This window comes from Notechis scutatus, chromosome 4, assembly GCF_049901735.1.
Source record: "Notechis scutatus isolate UNSWTSFEM ecotype Mainland chromosome 4, rNotScu1.2, whole genome shotgun sequence".
In the NCBI taxonomy this organism is placed as follows: Eukaryota; Metazoa; Chordata; class Lepidosauria; order Squamata; family Elapidae; genus Notechis; species Notechis scutatus.
In genome coordinates this window covers 123,765,698-123,788,056 of record NC_142012.1, presented here as the reverse complement: position 1 = coordinate 123,788,056, position 22,359 = coordinate 123,765,698, and the positions used below count along the sequence as shown (strand labels likewise).

The 22,359-nt window shown below is 40.6% G+C and overlaps 1 protein-coding gene across 3 annotated transcripts in view; it reads left to right on the top strand.

The window, feature by feature from the left end:
- The first annotated feature begins 2,386 nt into the window (after positions 1–2,386).
- SLIT1 (slit guidance ligand 1) overlaps positions 2,387–22,359 on the top strand; it is a 135,510-nt gene continuing 115,537 nt past the window's right edge. For all 3 annotated transcript variants that reach the window (XM_026673147.2, XM_087964700.1, XM_087964701.1), the window contains exon 1: positions 2,387–2,790. In XM_026673147.2, coding sequence (XP_026528932.2) covers positions 2,594–2,790 — 197 coding nt within the window. In that variant the 5' untranslated portion in view covers positions 2,387–2,593. The remainder of the gene's footprint in view (positions 2,791–22,359) is intronic.

The following is a 22,359-nucleotide window of genomic DNA, read 5'->3' as shown; positions in this document are numbered from 1 at the left end:
TTACCCAAATCTACTTATTTAATCATAATTAGCATTCTCCAATGAAAATACTACACGACTCCGTGTTACAAGAAAATGCATTAATTCTAACTTCAGCTTGAAGACCTGGATATTAATCTTTTCTAAAATAGCATATAACTTAATATTGCATGAACCTATAGTGCAAATGCAACAATTTTAAATAAAGTGTTTGTTAAAATGAATTACTTTGGTATGAAACAAGCAGGAATGTATTGCAGTGCAGTCACTTGGGCTGATCCATTTTTTCTGCTTGAACCATGTTCAAATTTTACAGGTACTCTTGCCCATAATTTAAGAAATAAAAATTTAAACAGGTCTATTTGATTTTGTTTATTAAATGTTATTTAATACCAAATAATTGGAATTGTTCCAGTCAAACAATGTGTCTGATATAAAGGCATCAAGATAAAAGCAAGTTATACGTCGGATACAAAGACACAAAAATTGAGTAAGACAAACCATCATATAGTACTTCCAAATGACTCCTCCTTCCTAGCGTATTCCTGCAAGTGCTTTTTGGATCATTGAACGCCAATTTGCACGATTAGCTGCTTCTCCAGGGCACAGGCCCAAGGCTTGCATATCAGTGGTGGGATTCAAATGTTTTTTACTACCAGTTCTGTGGGTGTGGCTTGGTGGGCATGGCAGGGGAAGGATACTGTAAAATCTTCAGTCAGAGGTGGTATTTGCCGGTTCTCTGAACTACTCAAATTTTCTGCTACCGGTTCTCCACAACTGGTTAGAACCTGCTGAATACTACCCCCGTTGCATATCTTTGTTGATGGTGTCTTGCCATCTCTGTTTTGGATGCCTATGAAGTTGCCAGCCAATGACTTCTAGTTAGTAGGCAGTCCTGGGAACAGTGGAAGGCGCTACTCTCAGGATATGTCCATACCAGAAGAGTCAGCCTTACAAGTAACTACTTGTTCTTAATAGTTTGGAGCTATAGCCATGTTTAGTTTGAATAATTAGGTTCATTATGAAATCACCTTTGATTGACTGACAACAAGGTAATGTTAATTCTTAGTGGCCACATTGATAGGATGATATCTAGGATGATCTGTCCACTTCAGATCTACCAATGGTGAATCTATTTGCTTCTGAAATCAAATAGCTAGCCCTCAACTTATGACCACAACTGAGTCCAAAATTTATGTTGCTAAGTGAGAAATTTGTTAAGAGAGCTTTGCCCCATTTTATGACTTTTCTTGCCACATTTGTTAAGTGAGTCACTGCATTTGTTAAATTAGTAGCACAGTTGTGAAGTGAATCTGGTTTTCCCATTGACTTTGCTTGTCAAAAGTTTGCAAAAAGTGAACCGATGATCCTAGGATGCTGCAACCATCATAATGTGAGTCAGTTGTCAAGCATCCGAATGGAAATCACATAACCATGGAGATGCTGCAATGATAAGGGTGAAAAACAGTCATAAATCACGTTTTCAGTGCCGTTGCAACTACAAACAGTCATTAAGTGAACTGTTGTTAAGTCGAGGACTACCTGTACATTCACCTTGATGCTGGTTGTCTGTGCACCATCTCTACATCTTTTCTTACCTTCTACCTCTCCAAGCATTATAGATTTCACAAAGGAGGCGAACTTTTGCATAATCTAAACTTGGTCATTTGTGCCTGCATGAGAGATCAACTCGACTGATTTGATTCATACTCTATTTGTTTGATTGTTTTAGGGCTATCCATGGTATTTGCAGGAGTTTTCTCCAACACCAAAGTTTAGAACTGTCAATTCTCTTTTTATTTTGCTTCTTCAACTTTCACTTCCATGAAGCATCATGGGGGGGAATTGTCTTCACAATCCTGATCTTTTATAGGTTTAACACATCATAGCATCTGAATACCTTTCACTGCTATTCTGCCAGATGCTGGTCTGGGACATATTTCTTTTAAAAATATATATATTAAAATGGGGTCCGTCCCCCCAAAGTGGGGGGAAATAGACAAAGGGGGGGGGGGAGAAATGTTGATGCAGAGAAAATATATGTCGACAAAGAAGTTACCAAAATTATACCATTTCTCCTCTGGAAGGAAGCTGGTACCGTAGTGATTCTGTCTGGCTATGTGGATGCCTGCATCAGCGCTCGCTCCTTTCCAGGTCTTGCCGTGTGTTTGCCGTCTGCAAGAGTTTTAAGCCCCGTCCCTCTGCTCCTCTGCGCATCCCTTTTTCCTGGTCCCGTTCTCCTCACTGTTTGTTGGGGGTGGGTGGGTTGCATCTCTGCGCCCGAGGCGAGTGCAGAGAGAGAGAGAGAGAGAAAGAGCTAAGGAGGGGGTGGGAGAGGTGGAGCCAAGGCTGCTCCTGCCATCTGGGATTGATGGATGAGTGCTCCTGTGTGTGCGTGCGTGTGTGCGTGTATTTGAGCGAGAGAGGGGAAGGGAGAGCCCGTTCGCCCGTGCCCCGAGTTCCGCGTTCCGGACGCGCAAAGGCGCGACAGAACCTGGCATCCTTCGCTTGCGTCAGACACAACGAGCTGCTCCAAGCCGCGCCAGCCAAACGCGCCGCTGCGAGATAATGTGCGGGGCAGCTCCACGCTAGCAGGCTAGCCCAGGCAGGCGGCATGGCTCCGAAGCGGCGAGCGGGGTCAGGCGGCGTGTGGCTGCGGGCGGGAGCCTGCCTCTTGGCCTGGGCGGCCGTTTGCCGCGTCCGGGCGAGCGCTTGCCCCACACCGTGCGCCTGCAGCGGCACCACGGTAGACTGTCACGGGCTGGGGCTCCGCGCTATTCCTAAGAACATCCCGAGGAGCGCAGAGAGGCTGTAAGTGTCGCCGGACCGAGGGGACGCGCCGCCGCCCCGGGAATGCTTGCGGCTCTCGGGGCCCCCAAAGGGCCACTTGGGAGGCGTTTGGTTGCCGCGTTTCGCCGGCGCCCGCGGGAGCTCCGCAAATGCTGCCCGTCGCGCTTCCCCTCCCGCCCTCACAAAGGAGCCCAGCCGCACTCGACGCTTAGGACGACTCGCTCCGGGACGCGCTCGCACCGTCCCGGAGGCGGCTGAGACAAAGGTCCCTCTGGGGAAGTCGGAATGCGGGGAGGAAGTTGGGCCAGACTCGGGGCAGCGTCCGATTCCGACCGTTCCTCTGGGGCTTCGGGAACAATCCCTCGGTTGCCTTTGTTAGGCAGCCGTGGCGCGCTCCCGTGCGGCTAATGCCCCCCTCTCAAACCCCCGGCTCTGCACGAAGCGGGGGCCTCCCACCCTCCCCTTCCTTCTACATGCGCGGGGCAGCGGTTCGGGTCGGATGAGGAGCTGCTGCTGGGCGCAGACTCAGGATCGCGTTTCCCTCCGCGGCGAATAGCGCAGAGATCCCCCGCTAGGGAACTTTCTTGTCCCTCCAGCTTCGTTGTTTGGGGATGTTTTTATATTGTGTGTGGGGTGTGTGTGTGTGTGAGGGTGCGCGCGCGTGTGTTTGGTTGTGCGTTCGCAAGGCGGGTGTGAATCTTCTGAGGGCCGGCTGGGGCTGGTTATTTCCCAGAGCTTTTTTACGAAAACTGTTGTCTGGCGCTACCTCAGATGTGTGGTGCTCCAGTGGGGATAACGGGAGTTTTCACCCAAGGCATCCAAAGGGCACCGGACTGGAAAAACGGAGCTACACAGCTACCTGCTTTGGAAGGAGGGTGGTAGTGAGGAGATTTGGTGGAAATGGGCGAGGAGGAGGATGAATGGAGACCAGCGTTTACATCGCTGGAACTCGCTGGCGTCATCATATCGCTCTCTCTGCCCTTTTGTAAATGTCCTTTTCTGGGTTGGTTGCAAACCTCTTCGCCAGGCAAACGTATCGCTGGAATGTATCTGGGTTGTATGGAAACTGCAGCAAATACGCTAGGTTGTTGTGGGACGGATGCTTCTACTCCCTAAGTAGCCTGCAAGGCTGAGGGCACTACCCTCCCAGTTAGCTCCCTTCGGCAGTTTAACTAGGGCTGTAGGAAAGCAAGAGGAAACTATTTGGGGAGATAACTAACCCTTTGGCTGGAGAAAGCCCGTCACTGCTTCTTATTAATTCTTATTAATTAGCAAATAAAGGAGAAATCAGGTGAGAAACATGGACTGTGGGCATCTTTGATCTCTGTTACTTGTGAAATTCTTCGGAAATAAGTTCGTGGGGATAGAACTATTGAGGCTCATGTACGGCAGCCTCGTTTGTTCTGCTGATTAGAATGACCCCTATCTTTCTGCGGCTTCGAGGTGGCCACTACTTTGGAGGGGGGTGCAAAGGAAAGGAAAGGCGTACTTATGGAAGGCAAACTAAATAATTCATTAGAAAGTGCAACTCTGGATTGTGCAGTTTAGGCAGGGGAAGAGGACAAGTGAGCAAGGCGGAGTCACTGTTACCGAGCAGAATATTCCCTCTCATACTTCAGCTTCTTTGGCTTTCTCCTTGAGGACTAGTTGGAACTCTGTGGAAGGTGAATGATTCAAGTCTGGTAGAAAGAACTGATTCAGCCCCATTCAGCCACCCAAGCTGCGTGTGTCGTCCGTTCTTCACTTCCTGCCAGTTCTGCATCCATCCCTGGGTCTCAAAGCTTCAACCCAAAACTCTTCCAAAGTCTCCTGCTTCCCCCCGCCCCCACCTTCCCCCTCAGGGTCGCGTGTGTCGTAAAGCCAGACCAACCGTATGCTGCTTAGTACAGCAGATACGCTTGTATAGATTTAAGCATAAAGTAACCTCGTAGAGAACGAAAATGGGCTTAAAATATTGCAAGGCAAGGTTTGTATGAGCAAAAGGTGAAGCAGAAGCAAAGGGGAGGGACTCCCCTTCCAGGGCAGGGCAATGCTACACCTGACTTGAACGATGCAAACCGCAGCGCAATGAACAGTTTGTTTGATATGGTAGCATTGCGGCATTCTGGTGAGATTTATACTTTGGAAAGTGACTAAGAGTGGACTTTCACAGCAAGCAGGCGACTTTCCTCCCTTTGACTGCCCCCCTTCCTAGCTTGAGCTTTGTCCCCCTCTGTGCTCATCAAAGCCAGATGTGGGGGTATAATCCATCCTTCCAGAGACTGAAATGAGACAATCTAGTGACAGTTACAGCGTCCCCTGCCAGGACTTGCAGCTGCTATGGGCTGGAAGTAGCCACATTCTAGCTTTTGAGGATGCCTGGCCTGTTGTGCATCTGGAGGATCATGTACAGGGCAACCCACCCTTCCTATTGTTGTTCTTCCTACAAACCAATTAATGCTCTCAGATTAAGCCTAATTAGGTCATACGCTTGTGGACACCTCTGTGCACAACAAAGCAGCCTTGGTGAACTCTCCTAGCAGCCCTGCGTGATGTCTTCTTTAATGGCATTTCCTTCTTTGGCACCTTAATTGCCCTCACTGAAGTCATTATTATGTCTCAGCCATAAGGAGCTGCTTGGGGAGCATAGATGAATGGAATCTGCCCATCACTTGGTATGTGCGGGATCCATACCTACAAGATTCTGCTCTTAAATGGCATAATACCAAGAATGGGTACCATGCTGTGCTGACAAGAGGCATCTAGTTTGTTACTTATAGTTGCAATGCTGTCATTTATTGTAACTCTTCCTCACTCATGTCAAAACTGGCAGAGGAGGAATGCAATGGTTTCAGGAATACTTTGGGAATTTATGGATAATATGAACACAGGACTACTACTCCTTTGTATCCAGAGACATACAGGGACTGATAGCATAGGTTATATAGATCTCCTTGCTTAATGGGGAATTGTGTTAGGGAAAAATTACTCCTGCTCCTATGTCTTGTCCTACTGTTATAGAAAGTACTGTGCAGGTTTTGAAATGCTCTCATCATCTGAACAAGTCCAAGCACTTGCTTAGCTAACCATGGGTACTGCTCATTCTATTGCTCCATCAATCAAAATATGTAAGACAGAGAGGAAAATAATTTATTTTAGCCGTTTACTATGCTGCACTCTTTATTTTTAGACTTCCAAAGAACCTTTAGCACAGTGCAGTTCATAGAGTGATACACAGCTATCTGTACAGATACGTTTTAGTTTATTATTTTAAGCAAAAGCAAATGTAAGAAGGAGTCAGGTTGCTAGACTGCTAATTCAGTTACGGCTGTTTCACATTTTATATATGGAAATAGGATGGCTGATGTAAATTATGAATTTGGTGATCATACATATAGCCAGAAGCAATTCCTGGGATGATAGTGACACTTTCCTGGCTGCAGTAATTGATGCTGGTTGTATCTGCAAATGCTTGCTTGGAAAGTTATAACTTCTACATAAATTCATGCAGTACTTGGGAAAAATACAGATATTCATGTATAGCAGAAAATGTCCTATTAAAATTGGCTTTGCTTCGATGCTTAATGCCTTGCTAAGAATAAAATAATGCCTCAGTTCAGACTTTATGCTTAATGAAATTCAAGGTTTAGAATGACATCCAAACTATGGAATCCTTGATGCTCTCTGAGCTGGGTTGTGTGCTTGGAGACATTTCATTACCGAAGTAGACAACGTCATCAGTGCGAGTGAGTGTGGTGTTTGCTCCCTATTTATATACAGTACTTGTCCTGCATGTTTTAGTGGGAGTGTGGTTTTCTCCTTGGTAGTTCCTTGATTAGGGTTTTATTTTCTGCCTGATTGTTTGCCTGATGTTAATCCCTGCTTATCTGGATGTTGGCTACTGGAGGGGATGTGTTCTGGTCTTTTTGTTTTTTTCTGAGCTTTTATATTGTCTGTTTTGAATTGTATGCAAATACAATACAGTTTATTTCTATATGTCAATTGTTGGCTGATTTGTCTGAATACCAGTAAAGAGATTTGTCTGAATGCTAGTAAAGAGAAGGACCAGAAGAGACATGATTGCAGTCTTCCAATATTTGAGGGGCTGCCACAGGGAGGAAGGGGTCAAGCTATTTTCTAAAGTGCCTGTAGGCCAGACAAAGAATAATGGATGGAAACTGAACAAGGAGAGATTTAACCTAGAAACAAGGAGAAACTTTCTGACAGTGAGAACAATCAACCAATGGAACAGCTTGCCCTTGTGGGAGCGCCATCAGTTGAGACTTTCAAGAAGAGATTGGACTGCCATTTGTCAGAAATGGTGTAGGGTCTCCCGCTTGGGCGGGGGGTTGGACTAGATGACCTACAAGGTCCCTTCCAACTCTGATTATCTGTTATCTGTTATCTGTTACCAGGAATTCCCCAGCATTTTTTGTTTACTTATTTAGCTTGGTCTAGGATGCTCACCATTTTCCAATTGAAATAAAGGTTGAGCCTGTTTATCTATTGTGAGACTAAGGCGTTTTCATTGTGTCTTCTGACTGTTCATGGATGCATTCTACTAGTCTTCTGCCCTTATTGGACGTCTTCTTTTCTAGTCTTTTCTTCTATTAGAGGTTCAGACTGAAAACCATTTGTTTTTAACTGTCTACCAAGGCACAAGAAGAAATAATGTACTAATAGAATTTGATAGGATACCCATATAAGCAAATCATACTTCAATGATATTTGTATGCTTCTCTGTGGAGACAAGAGTGAGTCAGGAATTTATGAAGCAATCATTACAAAAACAGGGTAAGCTGCAAGTAGGACCAACTTGAGATATTTTACTTGAAGCAAACAGCAAATGATAAGCATTTTTCGGTAAGCCAAGTACAGAACATCCAGCTCAGGTTAAATTAGTGTTAAACCTTTAGCAGCAAATCCTACAAGTATCTCTTTCCCTCTGTAGTATTTTTTTCTTCTCAGTGTTTTTTCTTCACATTTTTTTTTTTTGCAGGAAGGTATGAAATCAACCGTGTGTTCATCCATTGGCTGCCCCAGGAATTGACTGATTGGCTTGTCACCAAGCCTGACATTGTGTGCTGAGACAGAGTGATTAGCCCAAAGACATCCAGCTGGCTTTTATGCTTAAAGGCAGGACTAGCGCTCACAGTTTTCCAGTTTCTAGCTTGATGCCTTAACTACTAGACCATACTGGCTCACATTCCCTCCCTAATGATAGAAAGCAATAATACAGTAACTAAAAAACAGTTTTTCATTATTTCCAGAAATCTACCTTTTCATGTCTAAAGGTAGACTGGCACTGCATTCTCATAAGCTGAGATTATATAATAAAAGAAGTGCATAATATCCTTAAAGTATCTGCATCTTGCTCTAAAATTTTTCCATTGAACCTTCTGCAAAGATGTTTCAAAGTTTAACATCTCCCATCCCGCCGCCCCTTCTTCATATTTTTCCTGTATTTGCATGGTTCAGGACACCACAATTCTGTGGTTCTTTGAGCAGATGTTGTTCTTGTTTCCTTTAGTATCACTAAGGAAGTAAGCTAGCCAAGTAAACGTTGTTTATAGATTTGTGCTTTGTTTTTCTTTGGCAAATCTGGGGGAGGCAGTATGTTAGGAGATAGAGCAAGAGCTGTTCCAATGCTTTTTTGACTGCCTTTCGCCGAATATATGGGCCTCTTTCTTTAACAAATAGGTCCCCTGGTGTCCTAGCTTCAGAAATAAATGCCAAGCTGGAACAGTTCATGGGTAGTTCTTTCTAAAGAAAGGCACCAAGAGCATTTGGTGAGTAACTAACATTGCAGACAGATTGCTACATACCACTTGCTATTCTTAATGGCATTCTGCAAGATACTAAAATAAAAATGTAACTGTTAAAACAAAATCATGTGAATGCATCTGAAATAAATGCTAACTTGGTCTCCGCTACTGCTAGTAAGCATAAAGTCAAGGCAGCCATTACTACTATAAAAATCTGGGAAGTGGGGGAATCAATCTATAAATTCTAGGTAGAAATACAGCCAACATCATGTCGCTGGTCTCAAGCAGATGACATATGGTCAGCTGACAATCAAACCAAAGACAAGCATTTGTTGCAAAGACAACAACATCTCTTGTATGAAAGAGTTGGGTGACCTCACAGGTCCAACTCTGAATGGGTAGGAGCTCTTGCATTGTGGCTGTTTCCCATGCTGCTTTGGTAAGGCTGAAAAGGAAGCAATCAGGCCAACCGGCATGGTAATTTTTCATTGCAATGTCACCAGCAAAGCAGTGCTGGGATGGGAAGCGGCCATTTCAGCCACATTCAGCCTCTGCATTGCCTTTTCTTTACACAGTGCTAGATAGATATGGGGAGAAGCCATGTTATAGTGGGTCCCTACCTTATTGTTAAGATAAGCATATCAATTATTGTTAAGATAAGCATATCAATATCATAGCAGTCCTAAGTTGCATTAACAGAGGGATACAATCGAGATCAAGTGAGGTACTAATATCACTCTATAAAGCCCTAGTAAGACCACACCTAGAGTACTGCATCCAGTTTTGGTCACCACATTATAAAAAAGATGTTGAGACTCTAGAAAAAGTATAGAGAAGAGCAACCAGGATGATTAGGGGACTGGAGACTAAAACATATGAAGAATGGTTACAGGAACTGGGCTTGGCTAGTCTAGTAAAGAGAAGGACCAGGGGAGACATGATAGCAGTCTTCCAATATTTGAGGGGCTGCCACAGGGAGGAAGGGGTCAAGCTATTTTCTAAAGTGCCTGTAGGCCAGACAAAGAATAATGGATGGAAACTGAACAAGGAGAGATTTAACCTAGAAACAAGGAGAAACTTTCTGACAGTGAGAACAATCAACCAATGGAACAGCTTGCCCTTGTGGGAGTGCCATCACTTGAGACCTTCAAGAAGAGATTGGACTGCCATTAGTCAGAAATGGCGTAGGGTCTCCCGCTTGGGGGTGGGGTGGGGGGTTGGACTAGATGACCTATAAGGTCTCTTCCAACTCTGAGTATCTGTTATCTGTTAATTGAGCCATTGCTTCTTCCAGAATGGCCAATTGCATCATTTTTTAATAAAGTTTCTGAGTTTCAGAAACAATATCAGCTGTATTACCATGGTGTTCATCTGGCAGGTAGTCCTGAGTTCTAATGATGGTCTTTGTTTTCAAAATAAGAAACTTTTCACACCTCACTTATTTCTATGACATGGAAGAACCAGATTCAGATTACTTAATTTTTCTTGATTTTTCATAAGGCCATTCTGTTCTGTAGATTAGGAATGTGCAAAATGTTTTGAATCTAAAATGTTTTCAGTTGGAAATGAGTTACTTCAATCAGTTTTAAAGTACAATACCTTGAACTTAAAGTAATCCTGTGCTGTACTTAAACTTTTGAACAACAGTTTTAAACTTAAAACAAATCTTCCAAGCTCAAATGTTTCAAATTCAAAAAAGTTTTCCATAATCCTGCAATAGTTCTTCGTGGGGGATTTGCGTATGCTGGTATGTGAAGGTCCAAATAATTTTTTATAATTGTAAATTACATGTTTATCTTTAAGAAATTAAAAGTTAGTTTTTAAGTAACATATAGAACGAAGAACAAAATATATGATTATAAACCAAGTAGGTGTCAAATATGTACAACAACATTTTGGGGGGTGGTTGGGGGAGAAAATATCAAAATTGGTATACTCAAGGTGAAAGGAATAATCCTTTTTACTGCCTTTATGTCACAATCAGGGTTGCCATTTGGCCGTTTTTCCGGCCAAATTCGAGAAATCTGGCTGTATTTGGCTGCGGAAATTTGGCCGTACGAAAAGTTGCTTGGCCGTGAAATCGGCCAGATGGCAACCCAGGTCACAATCCCTTAAAGAAAGAGAAGAGCCTATTGAAATCCGGCTTGGTCATCATGTCCAGATAATAGTTTGCTGTGATAGAGGTAAAAAAAAAAATCCAGGTTGAGAGCCACAAGCATGCAGTCAAAGCTCTTCCCCATTTTTATGTGTGTTAAGATATATTGTGGTTAGTCTTTTTTGTTGCAGGAAAAAAGGGTGGAGCTTTGATAGCATGCTTGTGGCTGTCATCTTGACTTTTTTGACCACTTCCCTATGGATGCATCTATTCTTTACCAAATGCTATTGTGAACCCCTCATCCTTCTTGGAAAGAATAAGATAGCTCCAGTTAATGATCCTGACCTTCCAATTAGTTATTTATTTGTAAAATTTATTGACTGCTCATCTTACCTCAAGGTAACTCTGGATGGCTTCTAATCGTAAAAGATAAAAAGTATATAAACTAAAAACATAAATAAGTTAACAGAAAAAGTCAAACTCTGTGGCCCAATTAAAAGATGGGGAGGGCAGGAGCAGGATGGTGGGGAGATGGGATCTATTGTTAATCCAGTGCTCAATTTGTGGCTGGGTTAAACCATAGCACTTCTAGAATCCATTGTTGTATCTTCATATGAGTATGCTTTGCAATTCCATTATCCTTTATACCTTTTCTTATTAAAACTCAAGTTCATAGTATCTTGTTTCCATGGCTTAGTCAACACAGTAGAATTATTAGGGGAGCATGTATAGAAATTACAACATAAATATAAATAAGACTACCTATATAGTATGTATTCCAGCCAGGGGTGGGATACGACAGGGTTAGCTACCGGTTCGGGATTTATGAGGTTCGATGATTTATGATGTGCTTCCCTGCATGCTGTGAGCCGAGCACCTGTAAATCGTCATCAGCATGCTGCGTGCAGAGAAGCAGCCTTTGAAACAGCCCTCTTTTCCTGCTTTTTTAACTGCAGCTGTGCGTCGTTCGGCAGCTGAAGTTGAAAAATCAGGAAATAAAGATCAGGTAAGAGCCCGGGTGGGCAGGTGGGCAAAAACATCAGCAGACATAGAACCGGTTCTATGTCTGCTGCTCTTCAAAGCTACCGGTTCTACAGAGGTGGACAGAACTGGTAGAAACCCACCCCTGAGTCCAGCCCTGCAGAAGCTGTATGTTTTCTCCAAAGGAACACCGACACCATGAGTGTCAAACTCGATTGCATCACATGACATATCATGATATATTGTGACTTTTTTGCCTTTGCGGAGCCAGGGTAGGCTTGGCCTGTGCGTGATGCATCTGGTCTGAGAGCCGCCAGTTTGATGAGCCTGGCCTAGACTGTGCTGATATTCCAGATTGTTATTAAAATAATAGAAACTCTTTCTGTTGACCTTCCTAAAAGCTCTCTTTTGACCCTGATTTTCTTCTAATGGATCTTGACTCACCCATAGGTTGGAATATGTCTCCACCTAAGCTAAATTATGTTGAGGTGATTTATGGTTTTGCTCCCCCTGTTACAATAACCCTTTCCTTTTCTGGTTTATTCTATTGCAGTTTTGTTTGGCTGCTGGATTGGGTGATTTTAGAAATTTAAATTGCAATTAAATAAATTATACATAATTTTGTATCCCAGAATGAATCACATAATTCATTCATCACAGAATAATTCTGAAAGAAACTTTAGTGTTTCCTTTTAGTCAGTAGACACAAGTGCATCCTTTCAATATCAAAAGCTATATATGTGGTTCCTGGAAGGCAGCCTACAGCCTACCCCCATTCCCCCAGAGATTTTCACCCATTATTATCCAGTTGGGAAATTGTTAAATACATGAGTGTAATCACTCACTACTGGAGTGTGGTACTAGGCAAATCACTTAAAACCTTTTGCCTAGAAAAGTTGTTGCCATATGTGCTTTGTGAAAATACGGGATCTATATCAGATCTTATATTGGAATAAATGGGAAGTAGTGGAATCACTTTATTCCCTTTTAGTAACCAGATGTTGTAAGGGACAAACAAGCTAATAATTCTAGATGGAATATGCATATATCTATTTTGGAAGTTTCAGATACATTTAGCTAACATGAGAGTTAAGTTGCTGTTCACTGTTTTGGCATAAAACAAGATTCCTTATGGAAATAGCATTATAGGCTTGTGATAGATCACAATGGCAGTCATGTTTCATTTCATTTCCTTCAGATCCTTGCCTGGGTGGTGGGGAATTTGCAATTCTATTCCAATTTCTCCCTTCAGCTACTTCCCAAGCAGATGCTGTCAGTGTATTGCCATGGAAACACTGAGTTCTTCTCTCCATGGAATTGTGTGCTGAAAAAATATTAGTTTAAAAACTCTGCAGTGTTTGTATTGATGGAGCTGAGGTTGTTAACCAGGATGGATTGCCCCAGGGATGAAAAAAAGCCCACTAATAGGCAGCAAGGCTGCAGAATTTGCCTTCAGAGAACATTTTTCAATAAAATACAATAGATTTCCCACAAATACCTATTGCCTTGTGTTTACTATGGATTATATACACTTGCTTTTAATCTATTACAGTGGCCTCTATAATGTGCAGATAGTTTGAGGAAAGCTATGTGTTTATATATCCAGGAAATCAGAATGGGATTTTACTTCACAACAAACCCTTAAGGTAGACAAGTTTGATAGAATTTGACAATAGACTATGACCCATTTGGCTGCCTCTTAGTTTTAGAAGGTTGGCAGAGCAACATTTACAGTAAGCAGTCTGGTAATGGTGACTAGACATGGATAGTTTCTAAATGGACCATACCTATGGAAGAAGAACTGCCCGCATATGGGTGGAATATAAATAGGCCATCAACAACATATGATAACCAAAGAGCTCAAAGGACAATAGGAAGAAAATGGAGATACCAGCTAATTAGAAAAAGAAATCAGGTGAGTGGATCAGGCTGCTAGTTAATATGTGTTAACCATAGTATCTATATATCATCTCTAATATAAAGACAGTAGCTGTGTTCTGATGACAGAGCTACTCATGGTTAACCTAACTACAGCTTGCTTAGTTTACCCAATTCTCAGAGTTCATATGACACAATCATCCAACATAGGTTGGATTTGCCCAGCATTCTAAGTGAAAGTGTGGCATTGTGATTCAAGGTGTTGCAAATACAACCACACTGTTTGAATACCAGGTGCTGGGCAACATAAATGGGAGGGACCATTGTACTACAGTTCTTCTGTAGGCTTCTGATTGGCTATAATGGCAATAGTGCTGGATTAGACAGACCATGGGCCTGGTACAGTGGGCTTTTTCTTACTTCTTTTATGCTTATATTTTTAGACCTAGTGTCACCAGTAACTGCTACTTTGCACTTTGATTTTGATGCTTCAGTGCTTTTTGAAAATATTTCCCTTTTAAAATATGCTTTTTATACTTCAGTTCATCATAAATAAAATGCTTTTGATCCAAGAGTGGAAGGTGGCTAAGATTTTTCCTTTAGTTTGAATTATGTCTTCTTTTAAGAGTGAGAATTGTCTCTATATTATGAAGGATTATTAAAGCAGTGTCAATCAAACACTTGATGGTAGATCGGATTCAGAGAATATTAACTTTGAATGGAGTGTCATAATCTGTATGTGTGTTGTGCATTTGTATGTACAATTTCATATAATGATTGAAATGACTGAAGGCAAAAAAGCAGTAGGGTTGAGATCAACTCTGAGGACTGTAGCCATTCAATTTTCTTGGCAGTGCAACAGAAATAATTTGCCATGGTCTTCTTCCAGGATGCTTTTTTCACTAATAATAAACCTTGTATTTATAATACAATCTATGTTATTATACCTGTGGCTCAATTGAACCTTTCCTTTATTCAAATAAGCTCCTGCATATAATCTGCTGCTCCCCCCACAAAGATTGGGTCCTGTTATCTTCAAGCACAGCAGTCATGATTCTGCTGCCGGGAAGGAAAAGCAACACATCTTAGGAAGAGATATTTCTCTAATGATTTTGAGCTTTGAGAGGAATAGATTCCAGCTGATGCTTGCAGTGTACATGCTAAGTTGCAGAACAGTCGCTATAATTTCTTCACTATGCCTCCAGGTCTTGTATACTTCCTTGAAGAACACCAACTGTGCATCGACTGAGTTTAGTTGAAAAGTTGGAAGGAAGACTTGGCATGACTGCATCTTCCGTCAACTTGATATATATCCTCCCCAAAAGTGATGAGTTTCTTATTGGCTACTAAAGGCAATTCAGCGCAAGTGTTAAACTGAGAAAGTGCTATATCCTATAATGTGCCATATCCTATAATAAAATTAATAATCAGAATGGCCTTATATTCGTAGTTCTCCCAAATTGGGATCAGATCCATTTCCCTTCTTTCTCATCTGCTGATTACTCCCACTGCTATCTAGCTTGTGTTTCCTATTTTGGTTTTTCTTTTTCTACTATGAACTTTGATGGAACTTCTCTTGATAAAGATTTCATTGTTGGTTTTAACATCTGTAGGTTATTGCTGTCTTGCAGACAAAGTTAGGAAACTTGGTAATGTTGATTCAGACAAAAAACATACAGAAAGTCAGTGGCAGATTAATAGGAACCTGACTGCTAGAGTGACAAACAGCACTGTAACATCTTAAGGTTCTTTGTTGTTGAACTGAAAAGCTGAACAGGACATTGTTTCCCTGGGCAATACTCATGAAGAGACCTTATCCAATTTATGTTTCAGTGTTTGAAAGACTTGGATGGAAAAATATGTTAAAGCAATGCAATAACAGAAATATATTAAACTAAAATAAGTTATGCCAGTATTTACTTTAAAAAAACAGTCCGCATTACCACACCAAGAGACAGGCAGAGAGACAGAGAAGAAAAAATACACTAACTTAGGTTGCAGTGGAATGAAAATCCTCTGCATGTGTGCTGTGGTAAGAGAGTTCAAGGAACATTGTCCCCTCTGGTCCTCTTCAAGTCTTCAGAAGACCTGATCTTGACCTGATATATCCTGTAACCTAGAGAACGGTATTTGGTTTAAATAAAAGCATCCTGCCTATGTCCCCACTTGTGGTTTATCAAAGAACCTCTGTGTCACAGTGTAAAAATATTCCCGCCTCTCTATAAGCTCTCACTACTCCACCACAGATTTCAGGTACATAAAATCCTACAGTTTTTATTGTGGACATGACCAGTGGTGTGTTTGGGGCATATTGAAAGGCATGGGTTACCTCCCCTCTTGTCCTTAACTTACCTCCCCACTTGTCTCTAACTTACCTCCCCTCTTGTCTATAATTCCACCTCAACTTGCTCTCCCAGCATAGTCCCTCTTCATTGCTACTATTTCCTGAGTTCCTCACATACCTAGTCATCTCCACCAGCTTTTCTCCATGAATGAAGACAGGACTCCATGGGGTGGGGTGGGGAGAAGAAGAAGGGACATATTTGCCAACCATTTTTAACAATACGCTTAATGGCCAGGGTGTGTGTGTGTCTGTCTGTCTGTCTGTTTATATATCTATATATTTGTATCTGTATCTATATGTTACTTGGATTTATATTTATATTTATATATTATTTCTGGCTAGTTGCTACAACCATGGCAAGATCTGCCTCCTTCCTCCCTGGGAAATTCAATTATTTAGTATCTATATATTTCTTTTTTTTCATATTATTTTCACTTGGGAGGCTCAAATGTTATGTGCAGGAGTGGTAGGCAAAGCAGGAGAGTCCTAAGGAACCCCATATACCTGAGGCAGAGTCCTAAGGCACCCCATTCCTTCTGTGGTGCCTTCCCCTGGTGGTATTTGAGGTGCTGAAGTAGGGAGGGGGTTGTAAACCAGAGGAAGAAACCATCTTCTACCTATATATAACAAGGGGCAGACCCCCCACTTCATTTAGCAGTGGCAGAGAACAATATAGGGGCTGCCAATGTGGATAATGAACAAATGTTATGCTGGCATTTGTTTGATCAAAGAGGAATCGGTAGCAGGGAAAGGAAAAAGCTCACAATTATGTGTAAAAAAAGAAAACAATTACATTAGGCTCTGTAAGAGTCAGTAAATAGAAGTAGTGCACATGTAAGAAGGCAAATATATTTTCAGATGCCTTGACACACAGTCTCTTTCTGGACACAGCAAAATGATCTCTGTTATATTCCATTCTTTTTTTTTTTTCAGCACTTCAGAAGATTAGCTCCTATAGCCATTTGTGTCAAAAGCCTGATTAAATCTGAATCATATAAATTTGAAGTTGAAAAGGACCTTTTTTCAGGCAATCAGAAAGAAGACAAGTTTCATTTTATAGATAAGGAAGTGAAAATTGATTCTAAACTTTGTGAGTGGAGGACTGGGGAGAGCAACTCAAGCAGAATTTACCTGAATTGTATTCTCCACAAAATTTCCAGAGGTGAACAATATATACAATATATATGTACCTTACAGCAAGAATTTGTGATATCCTCATGCTGAAAAAGTGGCAATTCTATTTTGAAGGAAAAGCTACTGGAACTTTTCTTGTGTTTCTGAGACAGAAGAGGGAGAAAGTCAGATTCCAGATCAGATCTCTTACATAAACCTGCAAGGACCAAGGGTTAAGGAATGGGATAATGAGAATGGGATAATCTGTGATTTTCTATATTGGAGAAAATCATATAAATATCATATGAAGCTTCTCCCAACAGGACTTCATATTCTATGAATAGAACAAAGCCACGTTCAAGGGACAGAGTAGAACTGCTATTAATTTCCCAAATTAAAATTTAATTCCAAATGATGCATCATGTTCATTGACATCAATATTTTGTAAAGGTTAAGGTATTAGACATTCCTTCTTGATCCAAATGGCTTCATAGGGTTGTTGCTATGGTAAAATGAGGGGAGATCCTCATATCCATCCTGAATTAACCATTAAGTAAAATAAGTATGTGCTTATGGCATCAAGAGAAGTAGAGTAGCACAGAGGATTTCCCCCCCCCAGCTATTATACCCTTTAATCTTTCCCTGCCACACTCAGTACTAGTTTTCAACACTTATTAAGTCTTAATGTATTTTCAGTTAAGCAATGGAAAGGCCAAGGGGCACCATTCTGAGCTGTGTTTAGCCTACGAATTGGCTATAATCCAGTCCTTACACTGCCTTTAACCACTTGGAAAAAAATGTGGCATATAAATAAATAAACAAGATGGATGCACTTTGTAATGCTTCACAGATTCTGCTTCTGGAAAAAAAAACCTTTTATCTTATGCTTAAAATTTGTTCAGGCATTTTCAGTTACTCCCTAATGATGAGATCGAGAAGACAAATCATTCTGATATACTCTTGCTTAATCTATTTGACTGATTGAGTTTTCCTGGTGATAGAAAAGGGAACAATAGCTTTTATTAACACCTTTTGTCTGCTCTCTGGACTTTTGTGAAAAACACAAAAAGGCTTAGGAGAAAGAAAAGATGTTGCATTTTAAAACAACACCTAACTCTTTTGGTGTGCATTCCTTGTACAGCTGGATGAGTGTATGTGTGCACATATGCGTGTAAGAGGGGAAGAAGGGTAGAGGAAGGGTTATACTGATTTTATTGTGGAGAAGAAATACCTCTCTAACATCTTGCCCTGAATATTTAGTTACTTGGAGTTAATGTGAATTACAGCATTGTTTTTTGGTTCACAAGAATCTGATGGACAGCTCCAAGTTGAAAAAGTACAAAATTGGATTCTGAACTACCAAGAGTAAGGGTAGACAATATGAAGCCCTCCAGTTGTCTTAGGACTATGATTCCCACTAGCTAAATTCACTGGAGTCCTACAGTACTTGAATTTCAGCATGAAGATCAGATCGGAATGATAGGTGATTTGGAATAATTGTTCACATGACCCAATACATCAGGTTTTGTAACAGTTGGGATAAGCTGACCCTACCAGATTCTTAGTTTTTAAGCCTGAAAGCTGAAAGTTGCAAAATCTATCAAAAGTAATGTGCCATAACTATGACAGATCACTGGTTTGAACTTCTTAGTCTGCTTGCAATGTCAGAACTAGGTATTACTTAGGAGGAAATTGGGCATGTATTTTCTCTTAGGACAAATGAAATAACAGAAGTGATTAAGATTGAGAAATTTATTTTTCTTTGTCATTTATTTATTTATTTATATCCCATCTTCGTTATTTTTAGAAATAACTCAAGGCTGCAAACATATCTAAAACTCAAATAGCTCTCACCTTGAACCCACACCTCTGACATACAACATTTAAAAAGAGACAGAGGCAAAAAAACAACAACAATGGAAATATCCAGGTATGGATCTTTCACATCATGTAATTAAAATTCACTAATCAACAAGTTTTAATCAGTATATGTGATGCTTTTGACAACAAATCATGCCTGAATCTCATCAGGCTTTCAGACATTTACATATTTTCACTTTCCTTTATTCCCCATTTTTTTCCTTTATCTTCAGTGTCTGCTCTCCTTGTTCTTTCATCAGTGGCATTATCACATTAGCAATGCGATCTTGAGGGTCCCTATTTCTTCGATGCCTCTGTTGTATGTAATGTTGACATCTGGATTGAAAAATATTGAGCATTATCCTATCAGTTTGTGAAATAAGAACTATTATTTGGTATTTTGGATTTTCTGCCTTGTTTTGCCCTGGAATATAAAAATCCTCGGCCTCTGTTCTGTTTTCATATCTACTTAAAAACTTCATGTAGCATTAATACTGCCTCATCTTGTAAGATTTTTAAAAAGTTCTTCCTGGCATGTCAACTTCTGCAGCTTTATTATTAGTAATACTTTTGAGGACTCATTTCTCTTCACTTTCCAGAATGTCTGGTTCTAGGTTAGAATTCTGGGACCTTGTTTGTTCTTCCACATTTTCATGCCATGTTCTATTCTCCTTTATATTTTCTTACTCCCGTAGATTCGTCTTAGCTTTAATCAGGCTTACTTCTGTGTAAACTATTTTGATTTTTGCTAATTTTCTTAATGCTTGCTATTTTCTTTTCTATTTGATTGTTATCCTTAATTTCCTTGCACTGCCTATTTAAATATAACTATTCACATCTTTTTGGCCTTTTCTGAAACTCAGTGTTTGCTTGGGTAATTTTTTTCTCCTGTCTGTTGCTTTTTGCTTTCTGCTTTTCTTCAGCTATTTTCAAAATGACAGCAGGCAACCATTTCACTTTGTTTTGTTTCTTGTTAGTCTGATGATTTTGTTTTCTTCAAGCTGTGATTTTGCAAGGAGTTTATTGTCTGTGCAGCATTCAGTACAAGTTCTATTTGTGTGACCAATTAGGGCTTATAAGTGTAATTGCTTGCAGAATATAGAGAATCTGATGTACTAACACTGATAACCTTTTAACAACAGATCCTATCTTTTTATGTTGTCCATAATGGAAGATATTCCTCATATTCCCATTCCAGTACATTTCAATTTGTTGATTCCTAGAACAGGAGCATTAGCTCTTGACAATTCAGCTCTGACAACATTACATTCTCCTTGGAGCAAGATTCTAACATACCATGTACCAATGGCATCACATTTCTGAGCACACCAATATCAAGCTATCCTATTGGCTTTAATCCAGCCACAGGGAAAGCATCAGTGTTATCCAGACCCTCTGCTCTCCTCTAATAGTTCAATGGATACTTTTCTACTGGGGGAGCCATCTTCCATTATTACTGTTTGAATATACATTTGTTTCTTGACAAAAAATATTGGGGTGGTTGTCATTTCCTTTTTCACACTTTGGATGATTCCTTATAGCAGGCCACCTTTCTGGGAATTGCCACATATTGGAACTAGTGCAGTATTACTCCATGGTTACTGATTAGCATTTGCAGACCTATTATCACTTACAATTGGAAAAGGTAATTTTTTCACAATGTACAGAAATAGTTAGGTATTATATTTAGGGATTCTTTGCAGTCAAATGGAGCAAGTGAATTCCTGATGTGAAACACCAGAACTTCTTGCATGTAGCAGGTTTTTCACAGCCTCATACATGCATGTCTGATTCTCATCAGCATAGTATTATTTACAGCTTGCACTCTTCCAGGTTCCAGTCCTAGAATATATTTTTGTTTTTTTTTTATTAAATTAAACATTGCTGGGTGTGGGAACAATTTGGGGGGTGTGACAGTTTAACTAGTGAAGCATGATTAGTATGATTTTGTTCTGAAAGAACACATCCTCTTGTGTCCTATGTAATTTATTTTACTTTTTAAAGGCACACCTGTAACCGTCTCGTTTATTTAATTGATGTTTTGTTCTCCACCTATATTTAAACTACTTAAATTAATGTTAAACAGTAAATGGGCTCTATTATTATACCTGATTGAAATAATCCGGAAATGGAACTTGAGCTCCCATCAGAAAGAACCAGGCTTTCCTGCAGAATGAGTATTTATTTATTTTATTTATTTATTTATTTTATTTGCCAATTGTTTACAAGATAATAAGTATAAGTGTATACATAGTTGTGAATACATGAAATGGGTACATATAAGAAAAATAAAAGAATAAGAGAAACAATAGGACAGGGACGGTAGGCATGATGGTGCGCTTATGCACGCCCCCTACAGACCTCTTAGGAAAGGGGTGAGGTCAATAGTAGACAGTCTAAGGTTAAAGTTTTTGGGGTTTGGGGAATGAGTATGTGGGAATGATCCTAGCAGCACAGAGAGGGTAACTTTCCCCAAAATGGCAATTACTTTATGAGAAGTATCAAGAATATCACTATTGATTTTTCACATCACCCTTACAACCATATCAACAAGGCTTTGGGCTAAGAGTAATACTACATATAAAAAAATCAGTATGAGATTTATCTTGGATGGAAGTCATGGGTTAAACTTCTATTGCACACTGAACCTCCATTACCACCAGACAGTTGTCCTTTGGAGAGAATCCAGTCAGACAGATAAGGTTAGGGTTAGAGTTCACATGGTATTCTAGTAATTTTGATTCTCCTCAGAGGTGGTATTCAGCAGGTTCTGACCAGTTCTGAAGAACCGGTAGTGGAAATTTTGAGTAGTTTGGAGAACCGGCAAATACTGCCTCTGACTGGCCCTGGCCCCATCTATTCTCTGCCTCCCGAGTCCCAGGTGATCGGCTGGGTCTCCTTTTGTTACCCTGCACAGGAGAACGGAGCTGGAAAGCAGGTTAGTGGGGTGGGGAGGGAATGGGGATTTTGTAGTAATCTTCCCTTGCCACGCCCACCAAGCCATGCCCACCAAGCCACGCCACACCCACAAAACCAGTAGTAAAAAGATTTGAATCCCACCACTGATTCTTCTTATTGATTGTATTCATACAGCGTGCTGAATATGTTTATTGAGTTAACCAATTTTTTTGACTTTGCATAATATATTGAACCACAGGCTACCAAATGAACTTGGTTTATACAATATATTAAGCTATTTTAAAAAACCTTACACAAAACTACAATACACTAAGCTTGTTTAACACTAAACAAGCTTAGTATATTGTCAGAAGTGAACAATAAGATTCACTCATGGAAAATTCAATTAGCTATTTTATTGTTCACGCCTATAACACAGGAATCTTCTCACACTGCTGATTTGCATCTGAGCCAAACTAGATAAGGTTCAATAGCATTCAAAGGGGGTCGGACTTTGCCCTCTTGTGACTATGTAGACATTCCAGACTAATTCCCTGCTTGACTCTTTCCCCTGGATTTGCTAGTTTCTTTCTGACATGTATTATATAAATGAAGTTTCTAGCTCTATAACTGAACAAGTTAAGTTTTTTGGGGTGAAAACTGCCTTTGTCTTTCAT